General features: G+C 39.0%; 1 protein-coding gene across 20 annotated transcripts in view; it reads left to right on the plus strand.

The window, feature by feature from the left end:
- Window positions 1-14,943, plus strand: part of RGSL1 (regulator of G protein signaling like 1) — a 309,935-nt gene that overhangs the window by 169,917 nt on the left and 125,075 nt on the right. For 10 of the 20 annotated variants that reach the window (XM_025429987.3, XM_025429989.3, XM_025429980.3 and 7 more), the window contains 5 exons: window positions 3,657-3,731; window positions 8,141-8,270; window positions 10,535-10,639; window positions 11,797-11,958; window positions 13,000-13,970. In XM_025429987.3, the coding sequence (XP_025285772.1) occupies window positions 3,657-3,731; window positions 8,141-8,270; window positions 10,535-10,639; window positions 11,797-11,958; window positions 13,000-13,970 (1,443 nt within the window). The other 10 variants (XM_025430003.2, XM_025429992.3, XM_025430004.2 and 7 more) reach the window with 7 other exon arrangements.

Here is a 14,943-nt window from a genome sequence, read left to right on the forward strand (position 1 = left end):
CTCTGTGAAATAATACATTCTATTGCTTCATTTTCTCATCCTGATGCAACTCTAGTTCATAAGGTTTTTTTTTCTCCCCACATAGAGATAATCAGTTCTACAAATCTTATAATTCTGCTAGAGGATGAAATCTTTGCCGATTTTTTCAATACATTTCTTTCTCTTCCGGTAAGTATTCCCAGAATTAAATTCAAATCATCAACAGCCAAATAGTGAATCTCACTGAGATGAGTACATTTTTTAAAAAATAATAAACTGCTACTAACTCAAAACCATTTAAATTTGAGCAAATAAATAGGTATCAGAGTGAATCTCACTGAGATGAGTACATTTTTTAAAAAATAATAAACTGCTACTAACTCAAAACTATTTAAATTTGAGCAAATAAATAGGTATCAGAATATCTTTTAAAATCTCTAGGAGCTTCACACTACTATAAATCCCAAATCCTCAGCTTCCTTGATTGCCTTTGCCTGCCCGGTTATTTCTCATCATACCCTTTGTTGGTACCCAGGTCTGCATTCTCTCACCTCTGCACCCCTTCTTGGCTGTGTTGTTAATTTTTATAGTTCCACCTACCAAAGTCTTAACCATTTTCCAAATCTCTGCTTAAATCCTGTTCTTGAGAAATTCCTAGCTTCTCCTTATCAGAACTTATTTCTCTCTGCCTCTGTGCCCCTTGGTGCTTTGCATCCTTCTTGTGTTAAATGGATGTGTCTCTCCCACTAAACTGTGAGAATGTGAATTTATGCAGGACAAGGACCATGGATTATTTATTTTGCTCTATTTTTCTTACTAAGTGTTTGGCATCTAGCACTTTTTGAGCTATTGCCTGAAACCAAATATGTATTTTCTTAACCTGTGCAACTAAAACAAATGTCAAACATCAAAATATTCTTAGATCCAAACCTAGACTAATCACATTTTTTTTTGGTTTAAGTTTTTGGTTATATCTTAAGGTTGGTGCCTTACAAATTGTAGCTCAGTGTGTCCTTTTCCTTGGAACACCATCTATTAAAAGATGGAATTCATACAACTGGGAAAAAACAATTTTGTACTACCTCACAAACATTTATTGGGTAGTTACTTTGTGCCAGCCAGTGGGATTATTACTGGGGATGCAGGTATTAATGATGCCATCCCTGTTCTCAAGGAATCCTCAGTCTAAGGTGAAAGAGTAATACTTAAGGTGAGTGCAAAACGGGTTGTGGGTGACATGATAAGAGTGTCTAGAAGGAAGCAAGAGTACAAGTGCATCAGAGGAAGAGACCATTCCTACCTGGTAGGTCAGGAAAGGCTTCAGTGAATAAGTGACACAAGCCGTCTTTATTTATTTATTTATTTATTTATTTATTTATTTATTTTTTTTTTTAATTTTTTTTTTTTACAAGCCGTCTTTAAAGAAGACAACATATTTGACAATTGGCTGGGGAATAAAATGGGGAGAAAAATGGATCTTTATCTTTATGCTACCTTTTTAGGTATGGGGAAAAGATGGCAGGTGTTGGAGGGAGAGTGGATTGAGTGGGGGTGGTGGATTGAGTACTACAAAGCAGAAACCTTACAAACAGAATGGAGTAACTAAAGGCACCAAGGAAAACAATCCTATGGTACTTGGGGAGAAACTCTAAGCAACTTCAAGGCAAGCTGAAGAAAAAGTTGTGAGAGGCAGACATAGCAAGAGACAAAGCTGCATAAACAAGCTCTGTGAACAGGCAGGCCATGCTTAGGAGTTTGGATATTATCCTGAAGGTGCTAGAGAGTCATCAAAGGTTTTCAAGTAAGAAGTCACATGATCAGACTTTATTTGTGAAAATTATTTCTGCAGAAGTCTGACCATAGGTTCAGTTATAAGAGGGACTATGATGGAGGCAGGGAAACCAGTTAGGAGATTACTCAGTGATGGGGTCTAAAGGCAAGAGAATGAAGAGAATGGAAAAAATAAGAGATTTTTTACAAAGGAAAATATTGGAACTTGTCACTGTTTGAACATCAGGAGAGGTAGTAACAAGAAGGGAGGAGTCAGATGCTTGAGTGAAAGGTGGTGCCACTGTCTTAACGAAAGGTTGCAGAAATAATCTTGAGGCATGTTAGTTGGTTAATTCATCAACACAACTTATGCAGTCTACAATAATATTCTAGAAATGGTGAGAATGATGTGGGAGGTAAAATCCCAGACAAGAATATAAGAAAGTCTTGGCCATTTAGGTAGCTATAGTCTATTTAGAGAGACAGTATTAATTCATGTTGAATACCACTGTCAATTTACAAATTTTAACTATTTAATTTCTATAATCACCCTATGAGATGGACACCACTCCCTTCTTAAAGATGGATCTCAGAAGTTAAATAGCTCACCTAAGAATACATGGCAAGTCTTGAGAAGTTCTGGAACCTGACCAGGTTTTGAGGCTCTATACCTGGCATGTTTTCCACATCAGCCCCATGCCCTCTGTGGTGGAAATGTCATGTGGTGGAACTGCTTCCTTGTACTACTCCCACATAACCTCATGATTCCATAGTCCTACCACACATCTCATAAAGGCAACTTCACATGCCAGGCAAAACATATTATGTCATACCCCAAGTGCAGAGCAGATAGGGGTTATTAAGAACTGAGCCTCCTTCACAGGCTGATAATTGTAAGTTACAACCAGTGACATTGCTTTCCTCTTCTATCTCATAGCCAAAGACAAAGGAGAGAGAAGGAGAGGGCCTAAAACTAACAAAATTTGGGGCTGATAGTCTTGGGGAGATGGTCAGGCTGACATACTGTGCTAAGAGTTCAGGGAGGAGTTGGGGCTTCAGCCCCTCTAGTTTATCCCCAAATGATGTAGGGATATTTTGAGACATGTTGGTGCCTATGGTGAGACTGATAAGCTTAGATACCTGTAAACATAGAAGCCCTTGCCCATCAGTCTCAAAGCTGGTTGCCTAGGTTGCAGTCCCTTCTCCAAGACAGTTACATAGAATTATCTATTAATTTTGAACATTCTTTATACCCCCACTAAGTAATTTGTACCCCTAATCCTCATATCCTTAGGCCCCTCTACTTTTCCCAGTTCAAGAGTTTAGGCAAATCCAAAGCTGTTTGTCCTTCTAAAAAGGCTTCAAGTCTTTGCTCTTTCTAAATCCATGTAGAAATAAATAATGTGGGGTGCCTGGGTGGTTCAGGGGGTTAAGTGTCTGATTCTTGGCTCAGGTTGTGACCTCAGGATCTTGGGATCCAGCCTGGCCAGCTCTGCACTCAGTAGGGAGTCTGCTTGAGGATTCCGTCTCTCCCTCTCCTTCTGCTCCTTCCTGCTCATATTTTTTCTCTCTCTCAAATAAATAAATAAATCTTTTAAAAAAGAAATAAATAATGCAATGCAAAAGTAAATGCCTTTTAATATCATAGACTTTGGCCTTTGTATGTAGACAAAATAACTCCCAGGTTGGGGCAGGGCAGACTGAAAAGATTGATGAATCTTACAGTTTAGTCTATTCTGAGTGTTTTTCTGTAAGGCAAGTTGATTTAATGGAATGAATTTAAGAATTAATATCTCTTGAAATAGGAAATCAATGGAACCTTCTTCCCCTGTGGCTACAGTTGGACTGTGACATATTTGTGAAGAGAAACTCTACCTCTTTGGCTATTTCCTAGCTTTCTTTTGCAGGTCTTTGGTCAGACACCATTTTACACTGTTGAAAATTCACAGTGGAGCTTGTGGCCAGAAATACCTTATGACTTGGTAAGATTCTTGAATGGCAGAGGGTTTGGGATGGGGAGAGAGGAAGCTAAATTTGAAGTGTGGATTGAGAGATGGAGAGATAAAAGGAAGAGGAGGCCCAGAAGGTGACTCTGAAAGAAACTATAAAGCAGGTGAGTAGGACCTTGCAAACAGCATCAAGCCAAGTAGACATTTCTCCTTTTTGTGTTTTACCACATGGGCAGACAATTGCTGGTGAGTTCTCTCCTCTATATCCTAGTCTATGGTCAGCAAGAGATATTCACCTTTCATGTCCACTGTGGTCATTGGGTGGCAAATGCTAGGAACACCATTTGGAGAACTCTGGGGCCACACCTCAGCAAGAAGGAGTCTGAGAGTTGATTGGCAATGCCTTCCATGGGTGCAGGATAGAAGTGGCAGCCCCTGAGCCACCTAGTGATTATTTGCACTATAAGTTATAGCTTAAGGTAAGGTGCCAATCTGCAATTCCAAATGACTACCCTACAGTTCTACTTCAGAAACATGTCTTTTCCTAATATTTTTATCTCTTTATATGTTTTCCTTGTCTATTGTCTTTCTCCTTTCCTTTCCTCCCTTGGGTTCCCTTTTTCCACTATGTAGACCTTAGACTTACCAACGACTTCAGCATGCTCTATCAGTGGCATGTGGGATCACAAAGACCATTCTAACCCATACTCACAACAAGATTTTGTTTTTCTCTGAGACCTGGAGAGCTGAGAAAGATACTCCCCTCTGCTTCTTGTATTTGATTTCTCTAGGAAAACCCTGAAACTTAAAATCTTTATTTTATTGAGAGAGAAGAAATAACCACCACCACCACCACCACAGAAATACAAAGAATTGTAAGAGACTACTATGAAAAATTATATGCCAAAAATTGGACAGCCCAGAAGAAATGGATAAATTCATAGAAACATATAATTTCTAAAGCCAAATCAAAAAGAAATAGAAAATCTGAACAGAACAATCACTAGTAATGAAATTGAATTGGTGATCAGAAAATTTCTAACAAAAGTTCAGAACCAGATGGATTCACAGGTGAATGCTATCAAATGTTTAAAGAGTTAATACCTATTCTCCTCAAAGTATCCTAAAGAATAGAAAAGGAAGGAAAGTTTCCAAATACCTCCTACAAAGTCAGCATTACTCTGATACCAAAACTAGACAAAGCCTACCAAAAGGGAGAACTACAGGCGAATACTCTGATGAACATAGATGGCAAAAATCTCTAACAAAATATTAGCAAACAGAAATCAGCAATACATTAAAAGGATCATCTACTGTAATAAAATGAGATTTATTTTGTGGATGCAAGGATGGTTCAGTGTTTGCAAATCAATCAACATAACATCATATTAACAAAATGATAGATAAAAATCATATGATGATCTTAATAGATGCAGAAAAGGCATTTGACAAAATTCAACATCCATTCATGATAAAAACTCTCAACAAAGTTGGTTTAAAAGGAACACACCTCAACATAATAAAGGCTATATGTGACAAACCTATGGCTAACATACTTGATGGTGAAAAATTGAAAGTTTTTCCTCTAAGATCAAGAACAAGACAAGTATGTCCACTCTTAACCACTTTTATTTAACTTAGTACTGTAAGTCCTAACCACAGCAATCAGATAAAAAAAAATAAAAAGCATCCAAATTGGTAAGGAAGAAGTAAAATTGTCACTATTTGAAGATGACATGATACATATAAAGCCTTAACCAATCCATCAAGAAAAATGTTAGAATGAATGGATTCTGTAAAGTTTCAGGATACAAAGTTAATAAACAGAAATCTGTTGTGTTTCTATACACTAATAATGAAATAGAAAGAGAAATTAAGAAAGCAAATGCATTTACAATTGTATCAAAAAGGATAAGATACCTAGGAATAAACTTAACCAAGAAGGTGAAAGATCTATACTCTGAAAACTATAAAACGCTGATGAAAGAAATTGTAGATGGCACAAACAAATGGAAAGACATACCCTCATGGATTGGAAGAATTAATATAGTTTAAAGGTCCATAATACCCAAAGCAATCTATAGATGCAATGCAATTCCTATCAAAACACCAATAGTATTTTTACAGAACTAGAACAAACAATCCTAAAATTTATATAGAACCACAAAAGACTCCAGAAAGCCAAAGCAATCTTGCAAAGAAGAATAAAGCTGAAGGTATCAGAATCCTAGATTTTAGGATATACTACAAATTTGGGGCACCTGAGTGGCTCCATCAGTTAAATGTCTGCCTTTGGCTCAGATCATGATCCCAGGGTCCTGGAATGGAGCCCTACATTGGGCTCTCTGCTCAGTGAGGAGCCTTCTTCTCCCTCTCCCTCTGCCTACCACTCTGCCTACTTGTGCTCTTCTCTCTCTGTCAAATAAATAAATAAATAAATAAATAAATTTTAAATTTTAAATTTAAAAATATACTACAAAGCTATAGCAATCAAAACAGTATGGCACTGACACAAACATGGACACATATATCAATGTGGGTAGATCTATGGCTAAATCTATCTATAGGTCTATCCATAGTATATAAAGCCCAGAAATAAACCCACACTTGTATGGTCAATTAATCTATAACAAAAGGGAGAAGAAAATACAATAGGGAAAAGATAATCTCTTCAATAAATAATGTTGAAAAAACTGGACAGCTACATGCAAATGAATGAAAGTACTTTCTAATACTATACACAAGAATCAACTCAAAATGGATCAAAGACCTAAATGTGAGACCTGAAACCATAAAAATCCTAAAAGAAAGCATAGGCAGTAATCTCTTTGATATCAGCCTTAACAACATATTTGTGGGTATGTCTCCTCAGGCAAAGGAAACAAAAGCAAAAACAAACCATTGAGACTATGCCAAAATAAATACCTTTTGCACAGCAAAAGCTAGTGAAAGAAGAAGATATTTGCAAGTGATGTATATATAATAAAGGGTTAATATCCAAAAAAATATAAAGAACTTCGCAACTCAGCACCAAAACCAGTCCAATTAAAAATGAGCAGAAGACCCAAATAGACATTATTTCCAACAAAGATGTACAGATGAGGGTGCCTGGGTGGCTCAATCAGTTAAGGGTTGGACACATGATTTCAGCTCAGGTGAGGGTCTCAGGATCATGAGATTGAGCCCTGTGTAGGGCTCTGTTCTCAGCATGGAGTCTGCTTGAGATTGTCTGCCTCTCACTCTCCCTCTGCTCCTCCCCCTACTAGAGCCCCTCCCCCTCTCATTAAAATAAATAAATCTTTTTAAAAAGATGTACAGATGGACAATATACATATGAAAAGATGTTAAATAACATGAATCATCAAGAAAATGTAAATCAAAACTACAATAAGATACCACCTCCTACCTGTCAGAATGACAAGAAATAACAAATGTTGGTGAGGATGTAAATTGGTACAACCACTGTGGAAAACAGTATGGAGATTCCTCAAAAAATCAAACTAGAACTACCATAAAATCCAGTGATTCCACTAGAAATTTTACCCAAAGAAAATGAAAATACTAATTTGAAAAGATACGCACACCTATGTTTATTTACAATACCACAAAATATGGAAGCACCCTAAGTGTCCATCAATAGATGAATGGATAAAGAAGATGTACTATAAATATACAATGGAACATTACTCAGCCATAAAAAAGAATGAGATCTTGCAATCTGTGACAACATGGATGGGACTAGAGGATATTATGCTAAGTGAAATAAATCTTTAAAAGCAAATACTGTATGATTTCACTTATATGTGGAATCTAAAAAACAAAACAAGTGAACAAATGAAAGCAGAAGCAGACCAGATCCATAAATACAGAGAACAAACTGCTTGTTGCCAGATAGGAAGTGGATGGGAGGATGAAAAAAATGGAGGAAGAGGAGTGAGAGATACAAGTAAAAAGAAAAGTTATATCCTTCTCCCTTCTCTGGTGGCTCAATCCCTCAAGGATCCAACCTGTACTCTAAATAGTATTAAGTATAAGTCTTTGTTTTTGTACATGTTGTGTATTTGATATGGGTTAGAAACTTGTGAGAAATTGTAAGTGTGCTTGCAAAGAAGCAAGTTGAATAGAGTTATGACTTGACATCATAGATCGAAATCTCTTCTGCTTTTCTTCTACCTGGCAAGACTTAGATCTTTAACAACTTCCCTCAGGGATAAGGAAATTTTTTGATAAAAGACCAGGGCTTTTGTTCCTACCAATTCATTCACTCGTTTAGGAGCCTCAGCTCAAGTCTTTGCTCTCCTTTGATACTACTTTTAATCAAATACGTATCCTGTGGGCCAGATACTGCAGCTATGAAGTTATTTATTGCCCCTTGCTAAGCTTCATTACTTAGCAGTTCAGTTCCATTTCTCTTTTCTGTTCTCATTTTGTTTGGACTCTAGATTCCAAAGTACAAAGGATTATTGACCTGGTTGGAAAAATACCGGTTACCCTTCTTCTGTAAAACCAACTTGTGTCTCCATTACATTCTCTGTCAGGAGCTCATCAGTTTCATTCAGTCCCCAGAAGGAGGTAAGCATGAGTGGAGAAATATGGGAAACCAGGTTGCATAATGATCCTGTGCCTATTCTATAAGATACTGACTACCCATGTACCCTTAGATGTGAGGGTGGCTCAGCTTGTAATGCAGCAGTAGGTGAAATCTTAGACTGAAAAATTGGTACCTAAAGGAATAAGCAAGAATTAGATAGGTTGTATGTGTTATTTGTCTCACTGCAGCCAAAAATGAGAGAATTACTGGTGGACACAGAACATGGTGAAATTGCCTAAAATATACTGGAATCAAACATAGCTCACTACCTTCATTGCTACCACTTGGTCTAAGTCACCATCATTTCTCACCTGCCTACTGAAATCATCTCTTAATTAGTCTCCCTCCTTCTGCTCTTTTTCTGCTCACAGCAGCCAGAGAGCCTTTTAATACTTAATTCAGATCATGTCACTCCTCTGCTTGCTACTCCCTCCCCCTACCAATGGCTTCTGTCTCAGTATGAAATCCAGTGCCCCTGCAATGGCCTTCAGGGTCCTAGATGTGTGATTCCATTACTTTCAGGACCTCATCTGCTCCTACTCCCCCCAGCCCCCACCCTGCTTACTTACTCCATTTCAGTTATATTTGGTCTGCTTGCAGTTCCTCAAATAGGCTGTACACATTCTCACTTCAAGGCTTTGCATGGACTATTCACTGTCTGGAATGCTCTTTCTGTATATATACACATTGGCTCCCTCTCTCACCTCTTCAGATCTCTGTGCAAATCTCACCTTCAAGGTGGAGGTTACCCTGATGACCCTAATGTCCCAACCCCCTTTACCCTCTCTTATTTTTTCATTTTGTACTTACAATGTTCAACCTTACTAGATAATGTATTTATTGTGCTTATTGTTTATCTGTCTCCTTTACAAGAATGTGAGCTCCTTGAGGGCAGGGATTTTCTGTTTGCTCATGTATTCCAAAAACCTAGAATGGCACTAAGTAGTAGACATGTAATAAATATTTGTTGAAAGAATGAATTAATAACATTTCCATCAAAGGCTGAATTGATCATTTGACTCTCAGCTCAACTAGCCAAAGGAAACTATGGTCTACCCTGGGGAAAGTCAAGATTCAGTAGATACCATCAAGTAAAATGTAACAAATGTATATTTGATGGTAAAATCACTGTCAGGTGGGGATTATAGAAGGCAAGAGGTCTTGGTCGGAGGGTGTTTTTATTTTTATTTATCTATTTATTTTTCATATTCTTTTTTTTTTTTTTTACTGGAGTTCAATTTGCCAACATATAGCATAGCACCCAGTGCTCATCCCATCAAATGCCCCCCTCAGTGCCAATCACCCAGTCACCCCCACCCCCCGCCCACCTCCCTTTCCACCACCCCTTTTTAGTTTCCCAGAGTTAGGATCTCTCATGTTCTGTCTCCCTCTCTGATATTTCCCACTCATTTTTTTCTCCTTTCCCCTTTATTCCCTTTCACTATTTTTTATATTCTCCAAATGAATGAGACCATATGTTTGTCCTTCTCTGATTGACTTATTTCACTCAGCATAATACCTTCCAGTTCCATCTACATCGAAGCAAATGGTAGGTATTTGTCGTTTCTAATGGCTGAGTAATATTCCATTGTATACATAGACCACATCTTTTGTATTCATTCATCTTTATTTTTTCTTTTTTAAATAAATTTATTTTTTATTGGTGTTCAATTTGTCAACATATAGAATGACACCCAGTGCTCATCCAGTCAAGTGCCCACCTCAGTGCCTGCCACCCAGCCACCCCCACCCCCCTGCCCACCTCCCCTTCCACCACCTCTAGTTCATTTCCCAGAGTTAGCAGTCTTTCATGTTCTGTCTCCCTTTATGATATTTCCCACTCATTTTTTCTCCTTTCCCCTTTATTCCCTTTCACTATTTTTTGTATTCCCCAAATGAATGAGACCATATAATGTTTGTCCTTCTCCAATTGACTTATTTCACTCAGCATAATACCATCCAGTTATTACTCAGCCGTTAGAAATGACAAATACCCACCATTTGCCCTGGATGGTGTTTTTAATTTGTGGATTGTACTGTGTTTGTGGGTCCCTCATTTTATGCATGTCACTACTGGGTTTGTTTCCTACCTTTAAAAGTAGATAACCCAACTCATCGAACTGGCCACCATTTTTCCTCACTCTGACTGAATGGAGGTCTAGCTGTCTGCAAGGCTGAGAGAGGTACTGGGGGAAGAGCTCATTCTCTCTCTCTCTTCTCTCTCATCATGGACTTTTCATGGCAGCCAAGATGATGAGATGGAGAAAAGCAGACCAGTGGCTACTCCAGAAGTGCATTGGTGGAGTCAGGGGGATGTGGCGCTTCTGTACCTACCTCAACAGCAGTACAGGTAGGTTCTTGGAGTTGTTTCTGGAAACTTTGAAAGTTGTTAGCAGCTTCCAGGAGCACTTATTGACAATAATGTATGTGCATGGGAAATAAAATGTTTTATATTGTTGTTTGGGTTAAGGTCTTTGAAAACAGGCCCACAGTATAGGTTAGGGCAAAAGTAATCAGAGTCCCTTTCTTTTTTTATCCATCCATCCATCCATCCATTAATTTAACAGTGTTTGTTGAACACTACTGTATGGCAGCCACTATGAACAAGAGCCATAAATCCCCACTTAATAAAGCTACTACAGGCACACCTGGTTGGTTCAGTGGTTGAGCATCTACCTTTGGCTCAGAACCTGATCCCAGAATCCTAGGATCAAGTCCTGCATCAAGCTCCTGCAGGGAGTCTGTTTCTCCCTCTGCCTATGTCTCTGCCTCTCTCTGTGTCTCTCATGAATAAATAAATAAAATATTAAAAAAAATAAAGCTACCACAATGTGGGGAGACAGACAAGGAACAAGTAAATAAACAAATCCCTATAGCACAAATCTTGGGATCCACTGTTTTCTGTTCTGGTAGATCCAGTGGTTGTTGAGTGCTGGAAGGTCAGCAGCCAGCACTGGCTGACACTCCAGTTTAGCAGCACTACGTTTTATTTAAGGACAAGCCCTATTTTAAGGGTGAAATCCTGGATTTCCAGGAAGCAGGTAGGGAAGAACTAGACAATCTTTTATGTCATTCAGACTTCAGCTTGGCAAAATTGTGAAACAGAGAATGTAGTCCTTGGCACCTTTAGGCTCAATTATTCTTCTAGCAGCTCTTGGTCCATGATAGAGCAAATGTTCTTTTTGGATAAAACTCAAATGTCTCATGATCCATTCTCAGAGTCTTGCAGTTTTCCCTAAAGTGACAGTTTTTCTCACAACAGCAACAAAAGTCACAAAAGATCCTTACCCATTAAGTCCCTTTTCCTTTTTCCCCATGTTTCCATCTGACTCTACATTATAACATTACTAGAGATGATGACTTAACCCAAAGAAGTGACTAATGATGATGTTGGAGGAAATAGAGCAGGCTGGTGGCGGGGTATGGTATCAGCTGCTACACCCAGATGCAACCACTGAAGGGGCAAGATTGGGCTGCAGCTCTGTGCTTACCCTTTCTAATCTGTAGGTGAAGAGCTGGTGGATTTCTGGATCCTTGCTGAGAGGATCTTGAGCATTGATGAGATGGACCTGGAAATGAGAGACCACTATCTGTCCCTTCTCCTTGTACTGAAGGCTACCCATCTGCAGGAAGGCTCAAAAGTAGTAACTCTCTGCAACATGAACATCAGTAAGAATTATAAAGCATATCTGAAGTGAAATCATGGAGGGATATAACAAAGAAATCAAATCAGTGTCTAATAACTCTCAGTCTCTCATTTTGTAGACTGCTACCTTCTCCATTTTCTATGTATCCAGGGATGCCATTGGGAACCCTTAACAAGGAGGGTTTGTAAGAGGCAAGTTATCCTTAAGCTGGTGTGGGCTTCTTCCTGAGATATTACTCTCCAGTGAAGATTGGCTGGAAGGAGGAGGAGGAATTAGGACAGGGTAATTAAACAGCTCCTACATCTTCTGAGACTCTATTGTTTGTCTTTTCAAAATTGAGATTCCCTAGAACAAACTACAGCTTATCAGCCAAATAATGCATGTAGCCTATGAGCTAAAAATGTTTTTATATTTTTAAAGGGTTAAGGAAGAAGGCTATGCAGCAGCACCTGCGTACAGTTCTCAAATACTAATATATTCACTATCTGGCCTTTTACAGGTTTGCCAGCCTCTCCTCAGAACATCAGATTCATCTAAATTTATTTATTTATTAAGTAAGGAGACATTCCTAACCCAAATATAATTGTGTTCCAGAAGATTTGCTGTTTGGGATTGGTCACACTCCTCTATTTATAGTGATAATTGAGAATTTATGACATTAAAATCAGGGCTAGTAATGACTTTTTCAAATTATCTGGTCTAAATCCTTTCATGCAGGCAGATGTGACTCTAAGAAATCTCATTCTGAGATACATGTCTCTTCTTAAATATATATTTTTTGTGCCTTTTGCTCTTCTTTACAAAAACATCTAATTGTCTAAGAAATAATTCAAGGAATCCCATAAACTGGCTTATTTCTATGGGGAAGAAGGAAGGTAATCAAAGAAAGGGGTCACTATTCCCTGAGAAAACCCTAAAAATGTCTTTACTATATATTCATACTGTCCACACCCCAAGATTGCATGAAGAACAAATAAAATGCTATACACAATGACATTTGGAAAAATTCAAAAAAACACACCCAACATTATTTTCATCCTTCATGTCTCTCTATTCTTTCCAGAGTCCCTCCTGAACCTCTCCATCTGGCATCCCAACCAGTCAACCACCAGGAGGGAGATCCTGAGCCACATGCAGAAAGTGTCTCTGTTCAAACTTCAGAGCTATTGGCTCCCCAACTTTTACATCCATGCCAGGACGATTATGGCCAAGGAAGAATCATGCCAAGGTTTGATGCAGGAATATGAGACTCGCCTGTGCACTGTTTGCTGTACTCATGTCGGAGGACTCCCTCTAAACATGAGCATCAAGAAGTGCCATCACCCCCAGAAACAGTACTCGAGCAGGAAGACCAAGAGGAGGATGTGGCAATTGATAGACCATGGCTCTACTCTGGAAATGGATACTAAGCCAGATGCCAACATTATTCCACCCCAGGAGATGTGTTCTAAGGAGGACATATACAAATACCTACAAATGCCTTCCCCAAAAGTGACTTCTTCAAGAGAGCGAATAATCAGTTCCCTGGAAAAGGATATTCTCTGTGCCAGGAAGTCCAGCATGAAGAAGAAATCCAAAAGCCACCTCCACATGGAGGGCCTCTTTGAGACAGCATTCTCTACACATCTGAGGACTGTCACCCCCATCATCAATCACTCCCCCCAGATGACTATCAAGAAGTCCATTAAGCAAAGCATTTCCTTAGGGTACACCCACTGGGCCTTGTGTGCTGATGCCTATGCAGGGAGTCCCTTCCGGGACCACCTGAAAAAGCAGGATTTGAAAGTGGAGATACAACTCCTGGACCTCTGGCAGGAGCTGCACCATTTCCTCAGTGTCCTGATGAGTACCAGGAAGACTGGGAATGCCACCTTTCGGCACATGCTGGGCAACCGAATTTGTGAGCTCTATCTGAATGAACAGATTGGTCCATGCCTACCACTCAAATCACAAACCATTGAAGGCCTGAAGGAGATGCTGCCTTCTGGGGAAGTAAACCCCTGGATACCCAGAGCCCAGAGAGAGATCTGCAAGGTAGGCTAAGCCCCACAGAAATGGGTTAGTATCTGGAAGATTAGGTCAAGACTGACCAAAAACCCTATCTGGTCATCTAGACTGGTTAAGTTAATGATATAATATATCAAAGAGTTGGTTGATCTCTTAGGAAAAAACTATGCGAATTCCCAAGAAACAGCTAAAAATCCAAAATAGAATGGAAGTGGCATAGTGGTCAACATCCACTTTTTATTTCTTCCTTAATTTCCCCTTGTGTGGAATCTCCCAAATCTATGAAACCTCAGAGTGTTCTACTGAAGAAAGTTCTAAGAATTCTGTTCTAAACATTATATATTGAAATGCAGGATCTCCCTTTCCTAGACTAGCCATCAAGGAAATGGGCCAGTTGGTAGGAGTTTGTTCTTATCCCAAAACATTAGATAAAAGCATGCAACTATCCTGAAGACTCACAGGAGATAAGGGCCATAGCCTGACTATTGTATGGTCAAGATCTTGGCAGAAAACAAATGGAAGAATCGAATTGAGTAATAGATTAAAGCCCAACACAAGGATCTGCTTACAAAGGAAAGGGCAGGAGGGTAGGGAAAACCACAGGAGATAATATAATACCTCAGGGCCAGTAAGGATGGGTCACTTTTTTCCCTCCAAGGTCTGAAGAATTGAGAAGAGGAAGCAGTTTTCAGAACCAGGAGAGAAAGAGCTATATGGTATGGGACACTTGGCAGGAACTCTAATTGTCAGAAGAAGTGTATAGCCATTCCTCAGTGATATGGCCAAAAAGGGTCAAGGGGAATAGCTAATCCCAAGCTCACTCTCCTCCTGCTTTCCCATCTCCTACTAGGTCTTTTAATTAGATCAGTCCAACCTGAGGTCAAGGAGGTCTATACAGGTTAATTTTCCAAGGCACAAGCAGGGTGAAGAAGGATAGAGAGTATATCTGGAAGGGCAGGTGTATATAAACAACTTATTTAGTGCATTAAATAAAATGTGT

Source organism: Canis lupus, chromosome 7, assembly GCF_003254725.2.
Source record: "Canis lupus dingo isolate Sandy chromosome 7, ASM325472v2, whole genome shotgun sequence".
Classification (NCBI taxonomy): Eukaryota; Metazoa; Chordata; class Mammalia; order Carnivora; family Canidae; genus Canis; species Canis lupus.